The following is a 26,007-nucleotide window of genomic DNA, read 5'->3' as shown; positions in this document are numbered from 1 at the left end:
TCAATATTTCGTTATATGCGAGTTCATTTTATCGAGGTTTGACTGTATTTGGAGAATTTTAGATGGCTTTCCACGGTGAAAGTTTTTAATTACACAAAACGAAAGTTGTAGAAGCAGAAAACAGTGTCAAAAAAGTTATTTTGGAGGGGATTTTTCGCCTGTTGAAAGTCTGCGTCCCCCCTTAAAGAAAGGAATGGGCTTGTTTACAAAACTGTTTGGGGGAGAAGGCAAACAAGTGGGCGAGAGAGCTGTTGGTGACTGCATTGGCTCGCTGCCGGCCCTGTCCTCAGGGTTTGCGCTGCGCGACATTTTCAATGCCGACGAGGTAAGTGTATTCTTCAATCCGCAACTGAGCCAGAGTTTGTGTGCGAAGTGCCAAACCTGTCAGGGCGGCCTGAAGAGTAAGGAAAGACTGTCAGTACTTTTCTGATGCAGCGCCCATGGTTCTGAAAAAATCATGTTCACCATTATAGGCAAGGTAACCGAGATAGACGTTTGCCCAGGCTGGGCTGATTATTGACATCGAGCCCAGGAAAATGCAAACCAGCATTACTGACTTTTTCAATCGAAAGTAATTTAGAAACTTTGTGTTTCATTTTCATGTTAAACTATGCTTGTTTTGGATCATACGAATATTCCTATCATACGATGATAGGAATATTTTGTGGGGCCCCGTGGAATTTGTACCGAGATTCTACTGTAGCATCTTGGGTTGGAAGGAATCTGAGGTATGTGTATAGCTCGCAAAATAGCGGCACCAACGGTCTCACCTTGTGGTGTGAGGTGGGTGGGAAGTCACGGAAGTCGTGCCGGCTGTGAGGGCGCCGGGGTGGTGGTGCTGCCCTATTGGTTGGCCCCTGGTGGAAGAGCCTGTCCTCCGCATCCATCGAGGCATGCCGCACGGTGGAGGAGAAGGGCGGCGACTGCTGGCGGCCACCTGCTCCCCCTACAAGAGACACCACTCCCATCAGTGCAACTCCCCTTACAGCGGAACAATACGGCCCCAGCAGGAGATATATGGCAGATCTTTCTACAGTGGCAGCTGTATAGAGCACAAGGGCCCAAATGAAAGGTGCTGCCCAAAGTAATTTAATGCAACTATCATGGCACATGCAACAACACAATGACTGCATTTGTTTGCTATACAGCAGGGTCTGAGAAAGCGGTGTTGGTGTGGCTCGACAAAAAAAAATACCCGCATTGGGGAAATGCGTAAGCATTTTTTTGTGGAAGAAAGAAAAGGCTTCCGGTTTGTGACTTCACACTATGACGTAGCACCCCATGGAATTTGGATACCATGTGACTCCCCTTGGACGTCGGCATTGCCCCCTTGGCTATTTCGACGTCAGATTTACTTAATTGGTTCTAATTAATTAATTACTCTGCACGCAGCAAATTTTTCCCCAGCGTGATTTTTTCATCCTCTGTCTAGTGCAACCTTCGTTTTCTTATAACTAATTTCATTCAAACGTAATCCTGCCAACAAACTTATAGTGACACAACCTTGAAAATATATGCAATGTCTGACCTAATTAAGTAATCACTCTGTATGCACCAAAATTTCCCCCAGCGAGACCTTTTCATTCTCTATCTAACGCAACCGTTCATGCAACCATTCATTTTCTTATCACTCATTTCGCTCGAATGTAATCCTGCCACTGGTGACACGACATACCAGAGGACTGATTGACTTAATTGCCCATAATTAACTAATTATTCTGAATGCACCAAAACTTTTCCCCAGTGAGATTTTTTCATCCTTTAGTGCAATAATTTGTTTTCTTATCACTCATTTCATTCGAACGTAATCCTGCCAACAAACTACTGGTGGCACGACCTTGAAAAAATACCCCCTTAATGCATTAAAAAAGCCTGCAGTGGCTAAAGGCCCTTTGAGGTAGGCAAAACTGTCGGTACAGGATAGGCCCCCTTGGCGCACAGCTGCAGTTATTCCAAGAAAGAACTGTTAATCAGAACCAATTCACATTGCGGAAAAACACATACCTGAAAGTTCACTAGTTTAACAAAACTTGAAGACGGGCTAGATGGGTCATTGCAACTTGACGAAAGGTAATAGAGCACAGGAAGACAGACACACTGTCCTATGTCATCTCCACTCTCTTCCTGTGCGCTATTACCTTTCGTCAAATTGAAAGTTCACGCATAGTAAGAGCTGTGCGAATGAGAAACTGATGGCGAAGAAACAAAAGAAGCAAAAACAAACAATATTAACATTCAAAGTTGATAGTCTGCGATTTTGTGCATCTTTTGCCTCTTTATTAGTAGGTTATTAGTATGCGCCTAAAATGAACCAACTAGCCCCACAAGTTCACTGAAAGTGCAGGTGCTAACAGAGCTGTCCCGCCTCGTGGAAAGCGACCAGCAAACGACGAGGGCATCCCTTGGCAAGTGCAATTTGGAACCAGTGAGAGGGGGATCCCTGAGGTACCACTGCGACGGCAGACACAGTAGAATGTGGGGAAGAAACTGTGTACCTGCTAAACTTGAAGAATGGAACACTGAGGAAAGGAAAAACTAATTCCAGAGCGCTTCCTGGAAAATTTGATGCTTTTTCGGTCAACTAGTGTCTCGTGTGATCACTACATGCCACCACAACATAGAGTGCATAAGGACTCCCATTGTTGCTGTGTGCTGTTTCTGCTGATGGAGTGAATCCTAATAAACATGTGCCCCGCCACAACTGCTCTACCCAAGGATGCAGGATTAAATCCCGACTGCGGCATTAATTTTTTTATGGCAGTGAAAAACAAGGCGCCTATGTGCTGTGCGATGTCAGTGCATGTGTAAGAACCCTAGATGGTCAAATTTCCAGAGCCCTCCACTACGGCATCTCTCATAGCCTGAGTCATTTTGGGACGTTTAACCCCATAAACCAAACCAAACATAATAAGTAAGTTATTCCATGCAAGCTGCATCACATCCCTCGACAAGCCCGTCACTTAAGCCGGACTCAATTGCTTGACCCTGCGCGCAGCTTTAGTGACCAGGATAAACACTAAGCTGGTATGTGGTGCTGTGAGTGGCACTAATGTCTCTGGACGAGTGCCTCAACTACAACGAAGATGACAAGCCATGCCACTGGCGTTGAACTGGAAACAAAGACAATGAACTTGGCTGCAAAACAAGAAGTGAATCAAGCAGCACTACACCGACGGTTTGTGGAAAACATTGCTAAATCAGTACGTGCATTCCCGCTTTGCTGGGTGCTACAGGACATGCAACGAGATGCAAGTTCATCGCGGTAATTTAGAAGAACTTCTTGTTGGGCGAGTTGGTGCATACTATTGTAGAAACAAGTTGCGCACAGAAGGACACACACAGGAAAAATAAACACAAGTAGGCAGAAAGAGCGCAGAATTGCGCTCTTTCTGCCTACCTGTGTTTATTTTTCCTGTGTGTGTCCTTCTGTGCGCAACTTGTTTCTACAATACAATCATCGCGGTAAGCCTACTTCAAGTGGCTCTCAACAAAGCAAGGCAGAACTGTCACCGACAAACATGGCAAGCAGCAGAACAAACCAGCTGGTCTATAACGAGGCGAGCTCGAGAGATGAAGACGCTCGGCCGCCAAGGCATGGTTCGGCACATGGTGGCAATACAAAGGCAGCGTTGAACGAAATCAAAATGCCAAAACTGCCAAGCAAAAACTGCCACGTGTGGCTAATTCGAGAGCCAGGGCAGCACTCGTCCAGAAAGGCACTCAAGCCAACGAGCCTGGCTATGGCGAGAGAGATGATGAGTTCAGTAATTTGACCTTTATGGAAGACACCAACGTGGCGACAGTAGGCAATGCCCGACAGCTCACAACACCTGGAATGCACCACAAGAGATGCATTCCAAGTGTGGCCTGCTGGGCTCTTCAGTTGAGATTTTTTTTTTAACATCAAAATGAAGCTGGACAAAACCACGAAGCACTGCCAGGCTTGAATACTGAACCTACACAGGAAGGGCAGCATGCATACATTCACAGCCAGGCAATGTCAGCTGGTGGTGCTGATGAGACCACCAGAAGAGCATGAACCACTTATCCTGAATCTTGAGTAAGATGAAGGAACATCCGCAACAAAGAAGTGACACCAAAGCAGCTCGTGGAAGAACGGACCTCATCAAATGAGTGAAGAAAACTAGGCCTTCATGATGAAGAACAAGCCAACTACAACACAGAGCAGTCGGTTCCAGAGACACGAAGGGCAGGAAAATTTTTAAGAAAACAACAAACCAGCACTGCTAAGAGGTGATCTGAACTGAAATGATGAGTTCAGTTATTTGCACAAGGGAAGTATCACTTCACCAACGTCCTTACAACGCACAATGCAGTTCACAGAAAAGAAGCAATTCCAGTGGACCGAACAAAGGCACTGTAGGGCATACATTCGTGCCGCTCGTGACCGGAGCTACAAGAGCGGTGAGAGCTGTTGGCAGTCGGTTGCATGAGATTCGGGGTTGCAGGGAAAGGTTTCCCTTTCCCCACAAGAGAGGGGGGAGCACACGAAGGAGGCACTTTGCGGTCAACTGGAGAAATACAGTTCAGTCTTCGTTTGGGATTTATTGCTTGCCTGTCTTAACAGCACTCTGTACCAGAATTGGGTGTTTTTCAAGGTCTGGTACCTTGACAGTGGAGCCACATAGTACTTCCAGCAGCTCTGCTACTTGTCTGCTGAGGCAGCATGGATGCTGTCAGCAGAGGACAAGTGCAGATCACCTAGCCAAGAGGTGTGCTCTTACGGTAACATCTTTAAAATCGGGGAGATCGAGGAACATTTTCAGAAACAGAACAGCTAAAAGGAGTGAAGCAAATGGTGGCTTAGTTCTCACAGCAAATCGTAATGGTAAGTTGTACACTGTGGGTGGGTCATTTTGCAATGCTAAGTTAGCAAAGGAAACAAACAGACATTACTTATGTGTCATACATGACTTGGTCATCTCCATCACAAAGCAGCGGAAAAAGTTTGCAAAAGTGAAAGGAGCAGTTACGAACTGCTCAATGTGTGCACTCAGCGAGCTTGAAGAAAAGTAGCTTTCTGCATGAAGACACGAGGGCCGGCCATAGTGCGGTAAGCGTCTTGAATGTACAGTACTTTACTGCATCCTCCCCACGTGATAGCTTCCCAGTTCTTTCCTGGCCTCGACCTGCCTTTCCACCCCACTTCTTCGTAGCGAAAGTATCTTTGATGCCGTCAGTGACCGAGCAGAGGGGCCACTTGTGAGCCATTAGTTTCGCATCTCCGCTTTGATAACACCAGCGCTGATGTTGTTTAGGTGAAAGGCACACGGCGAGCTCATGGAGTACTTAAACACAAAATAAACCATTTGTTTAGGTTCAGAGCTAGCGCACTCTTAGTCATTCCAGCCACAATTTGTAGCAGCGAATGAAACTTCGGTGCTACCGGGTTCATAATCCACGAGCGCCGCCAATGCCTCAATTCAATGCATAACTTGCTGCTTTCGCACAATTTAATTGTATGCACGTGCTGTGCCTCATATATTCAGCAAATCTGTCATTTCAAATGCGAGATCTCGGATAAGCTTGTCATCCTGAAATTATTTTCTTCTTTTTAATTTTTTCAACTGCAATTAATAGCATGACGGGTCAGGCGTGGGCCTTAAATTTGAACGCTGGACCAGGCCTGGCCGGGTTCAGTCACTTTCAGTCGGGCCAGGCTCGGAATCAAAATTTCGGCTTGTGCGCTAGTGATGTAGAACTATCAATAGTACTATCGATAGTTGGGTCACTATCGAACTATCTATAGTAAAAAAACTATTGATAGTACTATTGATAGTACTATCAATAGTCCGTCGATAGTTTATTTCAATAGCGCTATCGATAGTACTATCAGTAGTAATTTTTGTAGTGCTATCGGTAGAATAAAATCAACCATGTGAACTCATTGCAGCAAAACTTGGTTCCCTGAGTGCATTATGATGGTGGTGGTAAATATGACAGGACTCTCCATTATCGTACTCTACGCATCACCGAGATCTGCAGATGTGCAGTCGATCTGCAGATGACTTGGTCATCTCCATCACAAAGCAGCGGAAAAAGTTTGCAAAAGTGAAAGGAGCAGTTACGAACTGCTCAATGTGTGCACTCAGCGAGCTTGAAGAAAAGTAGCTTTCTGCATGAAGACACGAGGGCCGGCCATAGTGCGGTAAGCGTCTTGAATGTACAGTACTTTACTGCATCCTCCCCACGTGATAGCTTCCCAGTTCTTTCCTGGCCTCGACCTGCCTTTCCACCCCACTTCTTCGTAGCGAAAGTATCTTTGATGCCGTCAGTGACCGAGCAGAGGGGCCACTTGTGAGCCATTAGTTTCGCATCTCCGCTTTGATAACACCAGCGCTGATGTTGTTTAGGTGAAAGGCACACGGCGAGCTCATGGAGTACTTAAACACAAAATAAACCATTTGTTTAGGTTCAGAGCTAGCGCACTCTTAGTCATTCCAGCCACAATTTGTAGCAGCGAATGAAACTTCGGTGCTACCGGGTTCATAATCCACGAGCGCCGCCAATGCCTCAATTCAATGCATAACTTGCTGTTTTCGCACAATTTAATTGTATGCACGTGCTGTGCCTCATATATTCAGCAAATCTGTCATTTCAAATGCGAGATCTCGGATAAGCTTGTCATCCTGAAATTATTTTCTTCTTTTTAATTTTTTCAACTGCAATTAATAGCATGACGGGTCAGGCGTGGGCCTTAAATTTGAACGCTGGACCAGGCCTGGCCGGGTTCAGTCACTTTCAGTCGGGCCAGGCTCGGAATCAAAATTTCGGCTTGTGCGCTAGTGATGTAGAACTATCAATAGTACTATCGATAGTTGGGTCACTATCGAACTATCTATAGTAAAAAAACTATTGATAGTACTATTGATAGTACTATCAATAGTCCGTCGATAGTTTATTTCAATAGCGCTATCGATAGTACTATCAGTAGTAATTTTTGTAGTGCTATCGGTAGAATAAAATCAACCATGTGAACTCATTGCAGCAAAACTTGGTTCCCTGAGTGCATTATGATGGTGGTGGTAAATATGACAGGACTCTCCATTATCGTACTCTACGCATCACCGAGATCTGCAGATGTGCAGTCGAGTTGAAAAAACAATAGAACTTGTGACGTGTATCAGGAGCGGCCGACAACAACGCTCGGCGCCGCGGTTACGACCGCGCCGATAACAAAATTGCGAATCCTGCTCGAAAAGCATGGTGCGGTGCCAGCCATGCCAGCCGCGCGGTGCAATTTTCGCCGCTCTGGTGACGCCATTTTATTAATCTTTTTTTCAACGCATCTTTACACTAGGTAGAGTTGCTGGATAGTGTTAAGTGTCGCAAATTTCTTAGTTGTGCTGGCTGCAACGACCCGTGGCGTGTCTGCTTCTGAGCCGAAATCGGTTGAAATGAATAAATCAGCGGGTATGCTTGCAGATTATGAAGAACTTTTATTGCCGAGATCCGTGATCTCTGCAGCATAGCTGCTGCTTTCAAAACAGTAGCAACTGCCGGTTGTGCCAGATAAGCTTTCACAGAACGTTCAACACAGACTATGTCGATTACGGTAGTCTAATAATTGCCATTAAAACTTCCTGCTGGGCGAGTTGGTAGTTCATCTTGATGTAGGGGTTTTTTAGCGCGAACAAAGACAAGGACAACAAAGGCGAGACCTACACACACAAGCGCTTGTGTGTGTACGTCACGCCTTTGTTGTCCTTGTCTTTGTTCGCGCTAAAAAACCCCTACATCAAAATAATTGCCAACTCTTCGGAACTATTAAGAGCAGCATTGTTAGAAACCGATTCTAGTTTCTTAGCCGACATTTTAGCCTGTATTGTTCTGGAGATATTAGAGTTCTGGAGGTCTTGGCAATGCTCCACAACGCCGCTCTCTGAAATGGCTAGAAAGTGCTTGTGCGTTCCAGCAACGTCGGTACAGGCAGAACGCGTATTCTCAGCGGTTGGACAGATGATTTCAGAAAGGAGGAGCACGCTGAAGGGCAAGAAAGTTGGCATGCTTGTGTTCCTTCACCAGAATGCTTGGCTGAAAACGACAACGGTTGAACTGTTCACACATAGCGGAGAAGAAGCCGTAACAAGGGTGAGGAACTGCACTGCTTCAAATTTGTATTTGCATTTTGTGATTTAAGAATAAAAACATCAAGCACCGAATTTGTTGGTTGGGTTTAAAAGGTTACTTTTGAGTGTGAATTTATTGATGAATATGATCCGGCACTTTCATTGCAGAATTAAATCATTTATTTCATTCGCTTAAACTTGATCACAAATTACACGAAATGAGTACTGCCTACAGTTGGTTATAGCAAATGTTTTGGCAATATCGCTGGCCAAAAACTACATAATTATTGACAGCACTATTGATAGCGTGCAATCAATAGTACTATCGACTGCCCTATCAATAGTTTATCGATTGCACTATTGATAGTTTATCGATAGTAGTACTATCGATAGTTTCAAAAAAACCATCGATACTATCGATAGTGAACTTACCGATGGTTCTGCATCACTATTGTACACACCTCTACATCACATACAAGTGTCTGCAGAAAGCACTTGAGAGAGTAGCTGCCGACAAAGTTCTGCGGCTGGGTGAAGAGGTCAGAATGGGTCTCCTAAGGATACCTGGATGCCTAACAAAGAGGGCAGCGGTGGTCCTGGTGAAGTGGACCTAGTCATGCCCAACAATAGAGAGATTTGAGAGGCAAGGGGGAATGACTAAACCACCCAGTGTGACAAAGAGGAGATGCGTTTACTCCACAAGTGTTGCAGATCAAGAGCACACCAAGATGTTCAGAGAGCCTGGCAGCAAAGAGGCACCTTCTCAAAAGCCCTCCATCCCGTTGCCTGGCAAGAAGCAGCAGCTTGGAAGATCCTACCAGTCTAAGAGCTAAAACCTGCAGAAAAATGAGGTGTTCATGTGGATGCCATCCTGATTCTGGCAAAGGACTAAGCAGCAATCAATAGCTTGAAAAGAGGGCACAGATCCAAATCCAAGGTAGGTGGTAGTTAGTCATATCCTGCCAATCAGTTGTCCTACCTAAAGACAGAGCACCCACACTGTATTTGGGATGACAAGTGCTAAAGGTACAGCATCCCTGCTTGGTGCTGGATAAAAGATCAACTACCACTGACAGGGAGAGCTGAAGTGCTTCACAAGACCAGACTTGGCATTTGCAACCAATTCAGTGAGAACTATGCCTTTGCACACATGGAGAAAAGAGAAAAACCAATTCAGTGAGAACTATGCCCTTACACACATGGAGAAAAGAGAAAAACTAATTCAGTGAGAACTATGCCCTTACACACGAGAAAAGAGAGACTTCTGTGATTAGCAAAGTAAGCCACCGCCCCAATGTGCCAATAAAAAGAAAGTTGGAAATGAGGACAAACGCATTGACACTGCTTCTCGGCAGCGAAGGACAAAGATTGAAGCATGCAATGTGATCTTACAACCTGCCCAAAGCACTCAATGGAAGATTCATTTTGTTGTGGCACAAGCACTGAGATGAAGGACAGAACAAGTGCTCCTTCTCTGTCTCAGTCTTCATTCTTGTGGTGCCATAACAAAATGGATTCATACCAACATACCAACTCGCCCAGTTTTCGACCCTTTCACTCAATGGAAGAACCCATGAACTTTGCAAACACTGGGGTCTGCAGGAGTGGCATAAACTTGCACTGTTGCTGTGCTGTTGCCTGGAGTCCTAACAAACGTGTGACACCATGCAGGCTGCATCTCATCCTCCTCAATGGGCATGGCACTTTAGCCCCACTGCACACTGCCCAGTAACCAACATCTTCAGCAGCAAAGACATATTATGCACAGACAAAATCGCATTTTTAAATTTTCTCGCCCGTGAGTTCAACCCCCATGATATCAACACTGAAAAGGACTATGTGCCTCAATTTTTGGATGGAAACTAACGGCTCTCAGAAGGCCTGACAAAGGCACCAGTATAGAAGCCCAGTAGCACTAGTCCGTCTAACTGCAGTGCATTATAGAGTACAGAAACAGTATACATACAGAGTTAAAGCACAGTTGATTATTATGTCCAACAAAACCATACACATGACACACACACACTATGAGCATAATTTCTGTTAAGAGACAGGGTTACAAAGCGTGAATTCTAACTATTGGATGGATGGGCAACAATGTGGCATCGGAGATAGGCATCACAAAATATAAAAAAACAGTTTTGAAATCCTCACATTTTTCCTGCAAAACTTGCCAACGATGACAACACAGTAAAATCTCAGAACCTGGTCAATACAAATTCGTAAAACTCCACGGTCCAATGTGTATGCTGCACAGAATTTCTATGCTAATGCAGATGATATTGTTACCAGGGAACGCGTAACCAACGAAGTGGTTTGTTCGCATAAGACGACGGCCAAGGAGCGCGTGAAAGATGATGGGCTGTTCTAGAAGACGACGACGCAGACAGTGTGGATGCTCGACGGCCTTTGAAGTCTATGCGCCGAGTTCTACTCATCGCAGCGCATGTCTTAACAAATACTTCCTCGTAACATCATTGGTGGAGGTGCGGCAAATATATCTCTAATTCAAGCTGTTGTCCGTCAGGAGGTTGCCAACCTGGGTGTCCCCTGTAGCCGCACCATGGAATACCTGATTTCGAGCCCCATCCCTCCCATGGTCGCTTCCGCTACGCCCCAAAACACCTACAGACGTTACCGTTGCCGCAATCCTGATGAGTGGCGTACCCCTGACAATCGGATCTGTTTCACGTGCTCGCGTGTAGACCGCATCTCTCGCTACTACCGCAGCCGCTGGCTCTCACCCCCTCGACCTTTACCCTACATTGACCGCTATTCCGATTATGGCCCCCGTCCTTTCTCACCTCGTTATGAGCCGCCCTGCACAGAGATCATTCCGCCTACTTCTGCGCCCAGCCGCTACCCATCCCCGCCAGCCCGCCGTTCCCGTTAGTCTCTTCCTCGCCGCAGTTCCTCACAATCCTCCGCCAGCCACTTCATGGGGAAGCTAGCTAATGCTGCTCCCGGAGGTGACACTGCATTGGTACCCCGACCTGGAAATCCTCTACTGCCCATTGCTTCACCCTGTAATCTCCTTTCCCACTTTGTGGATGGTGCCCTCATTGATACTGGCACCCAAGTCTCGGTCAGAGCTTATCTTTTGGCCGCCGCCTCAGAAAGTGCAGCCCCCGCTGCTTCGCCCATCAATCGTGCTGTCGATGGCAGTACTGCTGCTGTCACTGGCATGTGCACTGCCCGAGTCACCCGTGCTGGTCATCACATCCCTGTTTTGTTCACCGTCCTCAACCAGTGCCCTCATAATGTGATCCTTGGTCTTGACTTTTTAACGGCACAATCTGACCTTATCGACTGCTCCAGCAGCCTCCTTCGTTTGGACCTCCCCATCTGCGTAGAAGATCCTCTATCTTACACCCGCCTTCACTCCACCGAGTTCGCTCGCCTGCCGCCGGACTCTGCTGTTTAACCACCTCTGTCACCTTTCCCGCCTATGCCTGACGGTAACTACAGTAGAATCTCGGTGATACGAAATTCGGTGTGATACGAATTCATAAAATTCCCCGGCCGAATTGCATTGCGTTCAGTGGGCAAAAAATCTGATGTTCCGAACACTTTTTCTTTTCGCTACGGGTGATACGAACTTCGGTATCACGACCGGTCGAGGCCCACGCACACACGCACAGCGAGAAAAGCGTGCGCAGCACTGATAGTATGGATCACGCACACGCGCGCGAAAGAAGAAAAAAAAATTACAGCGGGAGAAAACCGGCTTGGCAACCTGTGGCAGCAGCGAAGTTGGCGAAAGAAGGCGGCGATATCTTGCCCCCCCCCCCCCTGCCCCCCTTCCCGCTCTCTCTCTCTCCCCTCCCCCCCGCATTTTTTTTTTTTTTAGTTGTGCGCACGGCCTTGCGGCCCTCTCCACATTTCTCCGCCGCCCCGCAGGCCACGCTCTTCCGCTTTCCGGAGTCTCCGCTGCAGCGGCAACACGTTGCTACACGTTGCTTCGTTTGTTGAGGCTGACACCGCGTTGATAGCGCGTCGTTTTGTGATCATCTCGGCAACGCAAAAAGGTACTGCAATGTCACGGAAGAGGAAGGCGCTGACCTTTAAAGACAAATTGGAAATTTTAAATAAGGTGGACAAAGAGCCCAAGAAAAGGCACACTGACATGGCCAAGGAGCTAGGCCTGCCGCTGTCAACGTTGTCAACGATCGTTGGTCAGCGCGACCAAATTATGCAGAATGTGCAGCACTTCGCGATGAATTCTAAAGAAGCCAAAACTGCCCACCATGTGAAGTTGGAAGAGGTTCTTCTAACGTGGTTCAGAGAGGTCACGGCGGCCGGCGTCAACATCGACGGACAAGTGCTTCGTGAGAAGGCAGCGGACATCGCACTCACACTTGGAATTGGTGACTTTCAGGCCTCCGGTGGATGGATTCACCGGTTCAAGGTGCGTCATAATCTTTCCTACAAGACCGTTTGTGGCGAAGGAAAAAATGTCGACGCCTCCGCCGTGGAAGACTGGATGACAACCACACTGCCGTCTTACATAGCGGGATATGAGGGCACGTGATGTTTTTAATGTAGATGAAGCAGGGCTGTTTTACAATCTCCAGCCCGAAAAAAGTTTGTGCTTTAAAGGCGATGCCTGCCGGGGCGGACAAAAGAGCAAACAACGTATCACAGTTTTGTTTTGCAACGCCGACGGATCGGAAAAGATGCCACTGACAGTCATTGGCAAATATCAAAAGCCCCGATGCTTTAAGGCAGCCGGTCGATTGCCCTGCGTCTACAAGGCGAACAAAAAAGCATGGATGACGTCTTCTTTGTTTATGGAATTCGTCCCGTACCTCGATAGCAAGATGTCTTGCCACAACAGAAAAATAGTTTTGCTGCTGGACCAGTGCACCGCCCATCCAAAACAAATGACACTACAGAGTGTTAAGGTGGGCAGAGGTTCCTGCCCCCGAACGCAACAAGTCATTTGCAACCACTGGATGCTGGGATTATAAGGAATGTTAAGCACCATTTCAAAGCTTTGTTGGTGCGCCGCCTCCTCGCGAAGATTGAAAGGAAGGACGCGAATCTCCAGATCACTCTTCTGGACGCTGTGCATTTTCTTGCAATTGCCTGGGATCGCGTCGTTCCTACGACCATCGCCAATTGCTTCGCAAAGTGTGGGGTTTTCAAATCCGCTGTGGCTACTGCCTCGCAAGTGCCAGACCCGATTCCCATCTATGTCTGGAATCAACTTGACGTCGACTGTTGCGTCGACGATTTCGTCACCGCGGACGACGACCTCGCCACCTGTGGTCTCCGCACGGTTGAAGATACTGCGGAGGAAGCGCCATCACAGCCTGGAATTCCATGCAGTGACGAAGATGACGACGACCAAAGCGTTGATGACCCACCGCCGACGGCCACCCACCACCACCGCCATTCCGGAGCAGTCCAGGACGCCGTAACGTTGAGCTGCAACTAACTGCCTGCTTCATTCTGTGCAGCCTGTCATCGGGAAAAAAATCCTCAAGCCATCGCCTGAAATCCTGCTTATTGCCTACACCGAGCGTCCACGTGCTGCGTCCGCCAGATACCTGTTTGTGCCTGCGCTTTGCTGTTGGACTGTTGGAGGGCCGTCGGCGACACTTTATCATCCGGCAGTCAGCTGCGCTTGCGCAGCTCGAAGGGCCATCGACGTTACAGGAAGGCTATAAAATCCGCTGTCTAGCCCATCCTCAGCACCATTCCGGAGCAGTCCAGGACGCCGTAACGTTGAGCTGCAACTAACTGCCTGCTTCATTCTGTGCAGCCTGTCATCGGGAAAAAAATCCTCAAGCCATCGCCTGAAATCCTGCTTATTGCCTACACCGAGCGTCCACGTGCTGCGTCCGCCAGATACCTGTTTGTGCCTGCGCTTTGCTGTTGGACTGTTGGAGGGCCGTCGGCGACACTTTATCATCCGGCAGTCAGCTGCGCTTGCGCAGCTCGAAGGGCCATCGACGTCACAGGAAGGCTATAAAATCCGCTGTCTAGCCCATCCTCAGCACCATTCCGGAGCAGTCCAGGACACCGTAACGTTGAGCTGCAACTAACTGCCTGCTTCATTCTGTGCAGGTACGTGTGTGAGCCTTCTTTTACTTAAGGTGCTTGTTGCTATACAGCGGCTCTTGGACTGCTCCGTCCGTCTGTACATGATATTATGGGAGACAAGGCACCTTCGACTATAAAGGAAGTCGTGAAAGCACTTGCTGACATGTCAGCACACTTTGAGACAAATCAGCTAGAGCTGAAAGAGGCCCTCAAAAAGGTAATTGAAGATGAGCTTGAGCCAGTGCGGAAATCCATGGAGTTCATTAACACAATTTTTGAGGAGCTTAAGGCAGAAATAGCTGAAATGAAAAAGGAACTGAAATATGTGAAAGCTGAAAGCGTAGAAATAAAAAAAGACAACGATCGCCTCTCAAAAGAACTAGAAGACGTGAAGAAAGAGGTGATTGACTTGCAGCAGTACAGCAGGAGAAGTAATCTGGAAATCAAGGGGCTTCCTGTAGTCCAGGGTGAAAACCTTGTCGCTACTTTGACAGATATATCACGCCATTTGCAAATTGAAATCAGTGAGAGTGACATTGATGTCGTTCACCGAGTGCCATCGATGAACAAAAAAGAGTCAAATGTGGTGGTCAAATTTCATTCCCGTGCCGCTAGAGACAAAATGCTGAAAGCTGCCAAAAAACAAAGACTAAACACATTTCACCTGGGTTTCAACAGCTCAGAAGAAAAGAGTTCACCAGTCTATGTTAACGAGCATTTGTGCCCGGCAAAAAAAGTGCTGCTGGGCCACGCTTTGAAGGCAAAAAAAGAGAAGGGTTGGAAGTATGCCTGGGTCATAGAAGGTAAAATCTTGATGCGCAAGACAGACAACTCGCACGTACTGCAGGTGACGCGAATGGCTGACCTCGCCCAGGTACAGTAATAAATAGGCTACCCTGTAATCGCTGTATCTCCGAATGACTTACACTTCTGCTCAAATCGAAAACAAATGGCTTGGGCGCGGTCAGGTATCTGTGTTACACTGCAACATCCGGAGTGCTAGGAAAAACCTCGATCATTTGGTTGCTTATCTGTCACATTACTCCTATCGTTTTGATGTTATTGCGCTGACAGAAACATGGCTCAAGCAAGGTGAAACTGTTGAAATTCCTGGGTACAATTTCCTCTCGCGACCGCGGGATAGTGTATCACGTGGTGGTGGCCTCGCACTTTTTGTTCGAAAAGGGATCGACTACTGCTGTAAATGCAATGCTAGTTATGAAGCAGGTGTAGTTGAAACACTGTTCATTGAAATGAAGTGTGGCATCATTATAGGTGTTGTTTACCGCCCACCTAGCGCTTGTCTAAACAAATTCTATTCCGTAATGGAAACTACGCTATTATCACTTGCGACGGGTAAATCGTCTTTGATTGTATGTGGTGATTTCAACATTGATTTGTTGAAAGATGATTGCCGTGATTACCTCTTGCTGATACAGTCCTTTAACTTGACAAATGTTATAGATGAGCCAACTCGAGTCACTAACCAATCCGCCTCTCTGATTGACCATGTGCTTTGCAACAAGGACATAAATGTGTTTGCTGGTGTGTGCGACATTGCCATCTCAGACCACAATCCCATCTTTATTCTTTATCCCTGTGACCCTTTGCTTTATCCTCCCAAGCAGTTTAAAAAACGTACCACCCGAATCGATTACGCTCAAGTGCGATCGCTGCTTCAGTGCACAGATTTCGAAGGCGTGCATGATGATGACATAGATATTGAATATCAATACCTGATAAGGAAAATCACAGACGTCATTGACCGATCCACTTACACATACACTAGGCGTAACTACGACCATGGTATATGCCCTTGGATGACAAAAGCTATACTTGAAGTCTTGAAAAAGAAAGATTCATACTATCATAAGTGGAAAAACAATCGAACTAATAGGTATTACCGGGAACAGTTTCGATGCTACAGAAACAAATCGGTCGCCATGATGAGGAACTCAAAGAAACAATACTACACTAATCTAATTATGAGACAGGAAGGAAATTCCAAAAAGATATGGGGAATTGTGAGCGATGTTGTTGGATTAAAGAAAAAAGAACATATCCTTCCAGACTTAATCTCAGAGGAGATGGCTGATACCTTCAATAATAATTTCGTCGATCGAGGAAAAAAACTGGTTAATGGCTTTCCTTCAACAACGCCTCACCTAGGAAGACCTATTGCAACAAATAATACCTTTGCTTTCCGGGAGATAACTGAAGAAGAAATGAGGTCAGTAGTTAAAAATCTGCGAGAAAACAAAGCTTGTGGTTATGACGGAATACCATCGAAGGTGCTAAAAGACAATATCGACATTCTTTGCACCCCCTTATGCAACATAATTAACCATGCGATGGTTAGCTCTCAGTATCCAATAAGCTTGAAGATTGCGAAAGTTGTGCCAGTCTACAAGACAGGAGATCCCAATGACCCCAGTAGTTACAGACCCATATCTGTGCTTAGTATAATCAATACTGTTTTTGAAAAATTAATATCCTTACAATTGAACAAGTTTCTGCTTGATAATAATGTAATCTGTGCTGAGCAGCATGGCTTTATCTCAGCCAAATCAACAACCACTGCTGTCACATCACTTTCTCACCATATTAACACTGCTCTTCACAAAAATCAAATTGCAATAGTAATATTCCTCGACATAAAAAAGGCATTTGAGTGCGTCTGTCACTCAGAGTTATTGGAAAAATTAAAATCGTGTGGTATTACTAATGCCTCTCTCCAGTTTTTTGATAGCTACCTTTCCGCTAGAAAACAAAAAGTAGTGCTGAGTGACAGACACTCCACACTACTACCTGTGACTTGCGGGGTCCCGCAAGGATCTGTATTGGGTCCTGTTTTGTTTTCCATTTTCGTGAACGACCTACCGCAGGCCGTTCAATTTTCAAAAGTCTTTATGTATGCAGATGACACTGCTCTTTTGTTCACATCTAAGTCACTCTTGGGCCTAGAAAATACGATAACGTCCGAACTGTTTAATGTTTCAGAATGGTTTCGTGCTAATAAACTAACAATAAATGTAGATAAAACAAAATATGTAGTATTCCACTCCAAGAGAAGAAACATTGACCCTAGTACGATTCACATATCTCTAAACAACGATTGTATTCAGCAAGTTTGTTCTTTCAAATACCTTGGTATCATCTTTGACCAACACTTGCACTGGCAAGAGCAGATAGATAAGCTATCTAAAAAGCTAGCTTTCAGTTGCTACGCGCTTACCAAGGCGAAAAGGTATTTCCCGTACACCATACTACGTTCCCTGTATTTTTCGTTATTTCACTGCCACATCAGCTACTGCTGTGAGTCTTGGGGACAAACGTACAAAACTTATCTACTTCCCTTACAGAGACTGCAGAAGAGAGCATTGCGTATAATATACCGCGTATCTTTCGACTGCAGCAACAATAATTTATTTCTAGAAAATCGAGTACTTTCTTTAGAATCAATGCTTAAATACAAAATCTGTGTATTGGTAAATAACATCATTAATACTAGTATTCCTCTGCCACTTGATATTTTCTTGTTGCCATCTCGCAATACAAGACACGCATTAAATGGCAATTTCAACCTCCCTGCCTGCCACAATGTGTACGGAGAACGTTTAGTACAATTTTCTGGAGCAAAACATTGGAACACGTTGCCTATTAATGTAAAACTTGCAGGTAACTTTAAAATGAGTTGTAAAATGTTCTTTATTAACAGCCAAGGAGAGTTATGATCCCCTCCCCCCCCCCCCCCCCCCATTTTTTTTTTTTTTTTTTGTGTGTGTGCGCTTGCGTTTTGTATTAATTGCCTATGAATTGCTTGCTGAAAAGTATTTTTCTCCGTGCCTGTTGATTCTTTTTGCTTGTCTGTTTGAGTCGTTTTTTTTTTTTTGTATGTTTGTGTGTGTGTGTGTTTGTATGCGCTCATTACGGCTGCCTGACCAAGTTTATTCTGTACTGGACCGTCTACTAGCCCCCCGGCTATCGGTCCAAATATTCTTTATGTATTTCGTTTCCTACAAATAAAGATCACTTTGATTGATTGATTGATCGATTGAAACGATGCACGCCATCGATGTTCTGCGGCGCGTCGTGACCTCAGAGTCTGTGCGGGAGAAGACAGCGGTCCAATTTTTCAGTTTTCAAAACTCTGTTATCAGATCTCGCGGAAAAGAAGGTGCAGAAGGATATATGCGATTTTTTTCAACAAAAATAGTACCTGTTGGAAGGCTTGAAAACGGATTTTGCTCGTTTTTTGGTGATACGAAATTTTGGGTGAAAATAGTACCTGTTGGAAGGCTTGAAAACGGATTTTGCTCGTTTTTTGGTGATACGAAATTTCGGGTGATACGAAAATTTTCGTCTCCCTTTGAATTTCGTATCCCCGAGATTCTACTGTATATGTTGCTTGCCCCATCACAGAGGTCTTTCTTCACCGCAACGTCGTTCTTCCTCACCTCATCGTCCACGTTACCTAGAATAGCGCCTACTTCCTGTCCTGAACTTCAGTCTGCCGCCCCAAGTTCTCCCCGAAGGAATATGCCTTGACTTGTCCCCTCTCACAGACTGCACCATCTCTGCTCTCACACCTGGCCCGCCTTTAAGCGTCCTTCAAGCACCTGCATTCCCCCCCACCACTACAGACCCTATTTTCCGCGATGATTGCCTCAGACCTCAGCCCAGAGCATGCGCAAGACCTCCACAACCTTTTGTTGTCTTTTACTGATATTTTTTACTTCACCACCAGTCCTCTGGGTCAAACATCGGTTGTGACGCACTGCATTGACATTGGTGATGCCAGACCTGTACATCGGAGTCATTATAGTGTCTCCCTTTCTGAGCGCCAAGTCATCTAGCGGAAGGTCGACAAGATGTTGGCCAACAATATCATCAAACCTTTGAACAGCCCCTGGGCATCTCCTGTCGTGCTCGTTAAAAAGAAAGACGGCAGTTGGCGATTTTGCATCGACTATCGACATCTGAACAAGATCACAAAGAAGGACGTCTACCTGCTTCCACGAAAAGACGATGCCTTGGATTGTTTACATGAAGCCCACTACTTTTCCTCCATCGACCTGCGTAGCGGCTACTGGCAAATCTATTGACGAACAAGAACGTGAGAAGACAGCTTTCGTCGCACCCGATGAATTTTACCAATTTAAGGTCATGCCTTTTGACTTTGCAACGCCCCTGCCATAATAGAACGGATGATAGGCTCCTTACTCCGCGGCTTCAAGTGGACGACTTGTTTATGTTATTTGGATGACGTGATTGTTTTGTCGTCCCCGTCTGAAAGCCACCTCCTTCGCCTTTCGTCCATCTTGGCACTTTTCCGCCTTGCCGGACCAACTGAACTCAAGGAAGTGCATTTTTGGTCGCCGCAAACTTAACATGCTTGGCCATTTGGTGAATGCCACCACCGTGCAACACGATTCCGACAAAGTTCATGCTGTCAGTGCTTTTCCATCTTCCCATTCACTCCATGATGTTCGCAATTTCATAGGATAGTGTTCTCATTTTCTCCGGTTCGTCCCGAACTTAGCAGCCGTCACTCGCCCTTTCACCAACCTGCTGAAGAAAGACGCTCCTTTCTCTTGAGGACCAGAGCAGGCTAACGCATTCTCCAGCAGGCTAGCGCTATTCTCACCAATCCTCCTGTGTTGGCCCATTTCAGCCCGTCTGCCCGGATGGAACTTTGCACCAACAACAGTGGCCACGGGATTAGTGCCATTCCTGCACAGCAACAGTGCGGCCAACATTGTGTGATCGCATACACCAGCCGCCTCGTCTTCAGCAGAGCAGAACTATTCTATTACGGAACGGGAGTGCCTGGCTCTCGTTTGTGCCATTAAAAAATTCTGACCCTACTTTTTTGGCCGAACCTTCAGTTATTACCGACCACCATGCCTTGTGTTGGCTGTCTTCCCTCAAGGATCCTACTGGCCACCTCGGCTGCTGGGACGCTTGCAGGAGTATACCTTTTCCGTTGTGCAAAAATTACGGTCGGCTACACAACACGACGCTGACTGCCTGTCACATTATCCCGTCATATTCCTCTTCCCCTACAGACCATAAGTCGGACCCCTGCGTCTTCTCTATCCGACTTCTCCCACATCGCCAACGAACAACGCTTGAAACCAACCCTCAGCTCCCTCACTGACCGCCTCCGCACAGACAGCCATGACTCCTCCCTTGCCATTTTCTTGCTGCATGGGAACACGCTGTACAGCTGCAACATGCGACCTGATGGCGCTCTGCACTTGCTGGTCATTCCCCAATACCTAGGCTGCTGTTCCCGCATGATGTTCCTACAGCTGGTTATCTTGGCCTCTTATGCACATAGGACAGCATGCGCCGGCGTTTCTTCTGGATTGGCGTCTATCGCTCCGTCTAACGTTACGTAGTCGCGACCTCTGTCGTAATACCGGAAGAAACCTCCTGTTCTGCCTCCTGGACACCTGCAGCCGATTGCCATCTCGACTAAGCCGTTTTCTTGTGTTGGCCTCGACCTCCTAGGGCCCTTCCCAGAGTCCTCGTTCAGGAAACAAATGGGTTACTGTGGCCACCAATTACGCCACGTGGTACGTGATCACTCACGCTATTCCAACCACCTGTGCCACTCACGTTGCTCACTAAAAAATAAGCGATGGCATTACCTTGCTGTAAATGCCAGCACTCGGCACTAGTTCGTTAAAAGCAGTTCACTTCGCTTATTACTCAAGGCAAAGACCCCCTGAGCGACACAGACTTGTAGGCTCAACAATAAATTCACGTTAGTTTCCGCGAGGCCTTGAAGGGCGGGAGGGTTGTCGCACTGCACTGTAACAAGCAAGCTGGTGCCTGGAGGTAGAGTGACGTGGTCATCGCACACTCGGAAAACTGGCCTGCCTGGTGTGCAGTCGTCGGAAGTTGCACGCTGGGTGGAAAGTCATCATGAGGTCACGGAGGTCGATGATTGTGCTGTTTTCCCGAAAAAAATCAAGACCGAAGATCTGGTCCTTGAAGCACTCTGCTAGCAAAGCAACAAGAAAAAGTTATGTGGAGAACCTTGACTCAAGCGGCGCACACTCTAAGCGGTGTTGCCACATACCTTCCAGCTGTCCTTATCGGCACTCCGTGCCAAGGAGTCAGGACTTTGCATAGGATGGTAGCAAGTCCATGACTGATAAAGCAAAAATCAGGGCCAGTGTCCACAAGGGCAGTCGTGTGGTGGTTGTCAACGATGGTAGGTATCTCAGCAAAAAGGATCTCACCGTCGACAAAATGTGCCGTATCACGGATCGTCAGACTGACTGGTCGTTCGATGTGTCTAATTCCGGCGTCGAAGGTAAGCTTCTGTGATCGTCGGGAGGTCGTCGGACTTACTGGTCGTTCGGTGCGCGAGTGGGGCTATTGCAAGATAGACGGCAACTTAAAGTCAACAAAGGGCGAACGTAAGTGGCATCCCGATATGCATATTGCGATCATCTAGATGACAAACCGAGAGAGTTTGCAACCTATCCAAACATGCAGTATTTTGTCGGAATTGCAGAGTCGCGTAATGCCTTAACCGGCATGCTTTCAGACTTCTTCCTGCATTAAACTATCGCAACTCACCTAGTGACCTTTCAACAATTCTTTAATAGGTCAGTAAGTGAGCTGTGATTGAAAAAAGCTCCACAATAAGAGAATTAATTTGTTCGTTGTTTACTTCAAATAAAAGGCGTATTGCTTCAGAGAAAGCGCTTTTTGTTTTTAAATTGGAGGATTTAGTTTGCTGACTGAAGTACAGCTGAAAATTTTCATGCAATATTTGTTTTATGGCACCTACAAATTAATAGGTAGATATCCTTCATATTCAATCGAGAACTTGTCTATTGTAAATATTGCGCTGTACGATCTAGCTGCCTCACCATGAGATTGTTGTAAGGCACGCATGCCAATAACTGACCATGATGACTCGAGTCGTTTATTTGGGCACGAAATAGTATAGATACGCCGATCTCCAGTCTCAGTCGGCGTACGGGGCGGGTGGAAAGAGGAAGGGAGGTGGGGGGATATAGTCAGTGTATAACCACACACATCCCACCATTAGATGGTGCCTGCTACAATTTTCATTCTGTGCAAGAAACAAAGCATAGCAACTTTATTGCTTAAAGGTCGTACTGATTTTTTTTTTTGTATAAACCATCACCAATAATAACCCCATCCTTCGATGTAGTTCATTCTTGGCTCTTAAGATAGAGAGCGCGGGTTTAGACTAAGGAGATTTAAAGTATGATAACTTTCCCACATGCTGTCACATTGTAGGGCACCGATAGTTTCAGCCTAACGTTTATGAACAGGACAATTGCAGCCAGTTAACTTTACAGTGCTAGCAGTGCGTGCCTTTTAGATGTATGCTTCGCAGCGGATCTCGGCATTATTTGCTTCGAAGAATAAACAAAACACAAATAAACCCACCAGTCGCTTGTCGTTTGTTTACGTAAATAGGCAAGTGCCGAAACGCGACTGCAAGCCTTTGTTTCTCTACAGATGCATTCAACGGCATCGCCCTAACAACGGTGCATTATATTTCGCAACACACAAGGCACCAATTTAATTGACAAATTTTCTCATCCCGAAGCTAGTTGAATCATTAGTGTTCTTCAAATGGGCAGTAGGTGAGTACTGCATGCATTCAATGCTCTTAACGCGTGCAGTATTGCCAAATCCTACTGAATGCTATTATAGCAGTGAGGTTGTTTCATTTTGTTGTGATATATTTACCCTCCACTAGCAATGCTTCATAGCAGGAGAATATTATTTGCCAGAAAGTGTGCCCGTAATTCACCATGCAGAGACGCTGTACTTTGCAAACGCCAATTAGCAAGAAAAAAAAGACTGAACTCATAACTGTTTCAAACCTACGCGTAGCGATATTATAGCTTCCATAATGCAGCAGCGGCACGGTTCATAACCAAGATGGCATGCAGCTGAGGAAGTCAGGTGGTGCCTTCAAGCAGTTAACAAGGAAATTGCAAGTTCTTCAGAACATTATTTATTTATTTATTTATTTAGGAATACTGTCAATCCCGGGCGGGATCGTTACAGGCAGGGCACAAAACGCATACAAAAAGTCAGACAATATTTGGAACATGCTCAAAGGCAGGGACAATCATTTAAAATAAAAGGAAGATTGCGGTCAGAAATAAACAAAGCAAGACAATGATCAGTGTACAGTAAAAATTACAGTGAACTATTGATACATGAAAACAAAGAAAAAGGTATATGAATGGACACAGAATGGAAATAACAAAGCAATAAGGAATTAGTACAATTTGCAAGTTATCAATGTATGCTGACAAGGGAACTGTTTGGATGAACATTCATGAATTTGTGTGTAAATGATCCTCCACTAGCTTCACAAATTCATCCAGTGTTGAACTTTGTGTTATTGATGGTTTCAAGGTGTTCCACTCTCTAATTGCAAGGGGGAAAAATGAGTTTTTGAAACTGTCACAATGGCAAGAAAATTCATTTATAGTCAACGAGTGTTTATAGCGCGTGCGTCTTGTGTCTTCGATGACGATGTACTTTGATGTATCTATATTAAAGTGGTTATGCACGAGTTGATACAGAAATTTCAGACGTGCTAGTACTGCGCGTTTTTCCAAACTCAGCATGCCGGCTTTCTTAAGTAGGTGAGTTGGCGAGTCAGTCATTTTATATTTGTTAAAGATGTACCTTATCGCCTTCCGTTGTATTCCTTCTAGTTTTTTTATGTTTTGTTTAGTTGCCGGGAACCATACGACATTTGCATATTCCACTGTTGATCTTATAAAGGCACTGTAAGCTAACATTTTAGTTTCGGGTGGTGCATCTCGGAGACGACGTCTAAGAAAAAATAACTTTTGTGTAGCAGCTGCTGTTACGGTATTTACGTGCGAGTCCCATCTTAGGTTATGCGTGAGTATCAAGCCAAGATATTTGTGTTCGCTGACTCGGATTAGTAAAGTATTGCTTATACTGTACGGAAAATGCAGGCACTCTTTTTTTCTTGTTATCGGCAGGAATACACATTTATTAACATTTAGCACCATCTGCCACTCTGTACACCACTGTGACACTGTTTCCAGTGCGTTGTTTAGAGCTATATGATCTTCAGAGGAATTAATTTCACGATAAAGGATGCAGTCGTCTGCAAAAAGCCTGATATTTACGACAATATTTTTAGGAAGGTCATTTATAAAGAGTAAAAATAATATTGGCGCCAGTACGCAACCTTGCGGTACTCCAGAGGTGACAGGCACTATTTGCGAGTTCTGGTTATTTATTTGTACGAACTGGTGACGATCTGTTAGATAGTCCCGGATCCAATCTATGACAGGGTTATCACCGAATATGGATGCTAATTTCTTGATAAGCTTTACATGAGAAACGCGATCGAAAGCTTTGGAGAAATCTAAAAAGATGAGGTCGATTTGTTTTTGGTTATCAATGCTAAGGGAAATGTCGTGTATTAGCTCCACTAGTTGGGTGACGGTTGATAGCCCCTTGCGGAAACCATGCTGAAAGGGTGATAACAGATGTTCCTGCTCAAGATGTGTGTTTAAGTGTTTTAGTATTATGTGTTCTAGAAGTTTGCAGGCGGTAAAAGTTAGCGATATTGGTCGAAAGTTAGAAATATCATCTTTGCTACCGGATTTGTGAATAGGAATGACCTTTGCGGTTTTCCATTCCCTTAGTAATTTACCAGTTGTGAGTGATTTGTCGTACAATACACATAAGTATTTCGCTACCCATTGTGAGTACCGTTGCAGAAAAACATTCGGTAAGTTATCGGGCCCAATCCCTTTCTTAACATAAAGGTCTAGTAGAAGGTTTAGTACTCCCGATTCGGTTACTGATAGTGGTTTTAAGCGATTTGTCAAACTGCACTGGTTTAGATGTGGGCAGCTGCCATTATCTCTCGTGAAAACAGATTGGAAGTAGCTGCTCAGCTTGTTTGCGCTACTTTGGCTTTCTTCATCGGCGGCAAAGTTTACTTGATTTTCTTTAGGGTTGAGGTATTCCCAAAACTTTTTAGGAGAACTTTTTAGGAAATTGGGAAGGGTGTGGGTAAAATAACTCTTTTTGGCAGCTTTTATTTTTAACTTCATGTGGCGGATAGTGATACTAAGCCTGGTTCTGTTTTTTGTCGTAGGATGCAGTTTCAATGCTTTTCGGAGACGTTTTACCCTGCGTTTAGCGTGGATGACATCTCGTGTAATCCACGGGTTGTGTATTTTAGGCACTTTTGTTTTTATCGGTACATAGTTCTGGAGACAGAATGATATGATATCTTTGAACTCGTGCCACACTGTCTCAATATCTGTGTGGATGTGGAGACAAGGCACGGCAGCGCAGTGGAAATGCGGACGTCTAATCCTTTCGTCTTTCTTGTGCAGTTAGTCATCAGTACCCTGTTGATACCATCTTGGTTGGAAGTCTACGGAAACTCGACGCAAGCAAGTCCAACGCAGCTGGGAGCCCACCAACACGTGCCGTTCACGCCGCATATCATCGTGCGCGGATGCTTCCAACATGGTCGCCCGGCATCAGAAACACTGTGCGCCGACGCGAGGACCAGCGCCGCCTTTGAGACAGCACGGAAAACCTGGAATATAAAAGCCGGCCGAGCCACCCCAGCAGCCACAGGGCACCGCAGCGCAGTGGAAATGCGGACGTCTAATCCTTTCGTCTTTCTTGTGCAGGTGAGAAAACGATATGGTTTATGCGTACATTCCAATGATCCATATCTGCTTTGCTGCCGTGCCCACAGTTGATCTGCCCGCTTTTTTGTGACATTGCCGCCTTTGTAAAAAATTTACTACTGTTAGCAGGAGATGTGGAAACAAATCCTGGTCCC

At 45.7% G+C, this 26,007-nt stretch overlaps 1 protein-coding gene across 3 annotated transcripts in view; it reads right to left on the bottom strand.

The window, feature by feature from the left end:
* Positions 1-26,007, bottom strand: part of LOC146180450 (vasculin-like protein 1) — a 158,674-nt gene that overhangs the window by 92,201 nt on the left and 40,466 nt on the right. For all 3 annotated transcript variants that reach the window (XM_084576041.1, XM_084576040.1, XM_084576039.1), the window contains one exon: positions 771-946. In XM_084576041.1, the coding sequence (XP_084432167.1) occupies positions 771-946 (176 nt within the window). The remainder of the gene's footprint in view (positions 1-770; positions 947-26,007) is intronic.

This window comes from Amblyomma maculatum, chromosome 8 (assembly GCF_055883805.1).
Source record: "Amblyomma maculatum isolate TAMU_Amacu chromosome 8, ASM5588380v1, whole genome shotgun sequence".
NCBI classification, from domain to species: Eukaryota; Metazoa; Arthropoda; class Arachnida; order Ixodida; family Ixodidae; genus Amblyomma; species Amblyomma maculatum.
The sequence above is the reverse complement of the archived record's forward strand: the minus strand, read 5'-3'. Positions and strand labels throughout refer to the sequence as shown.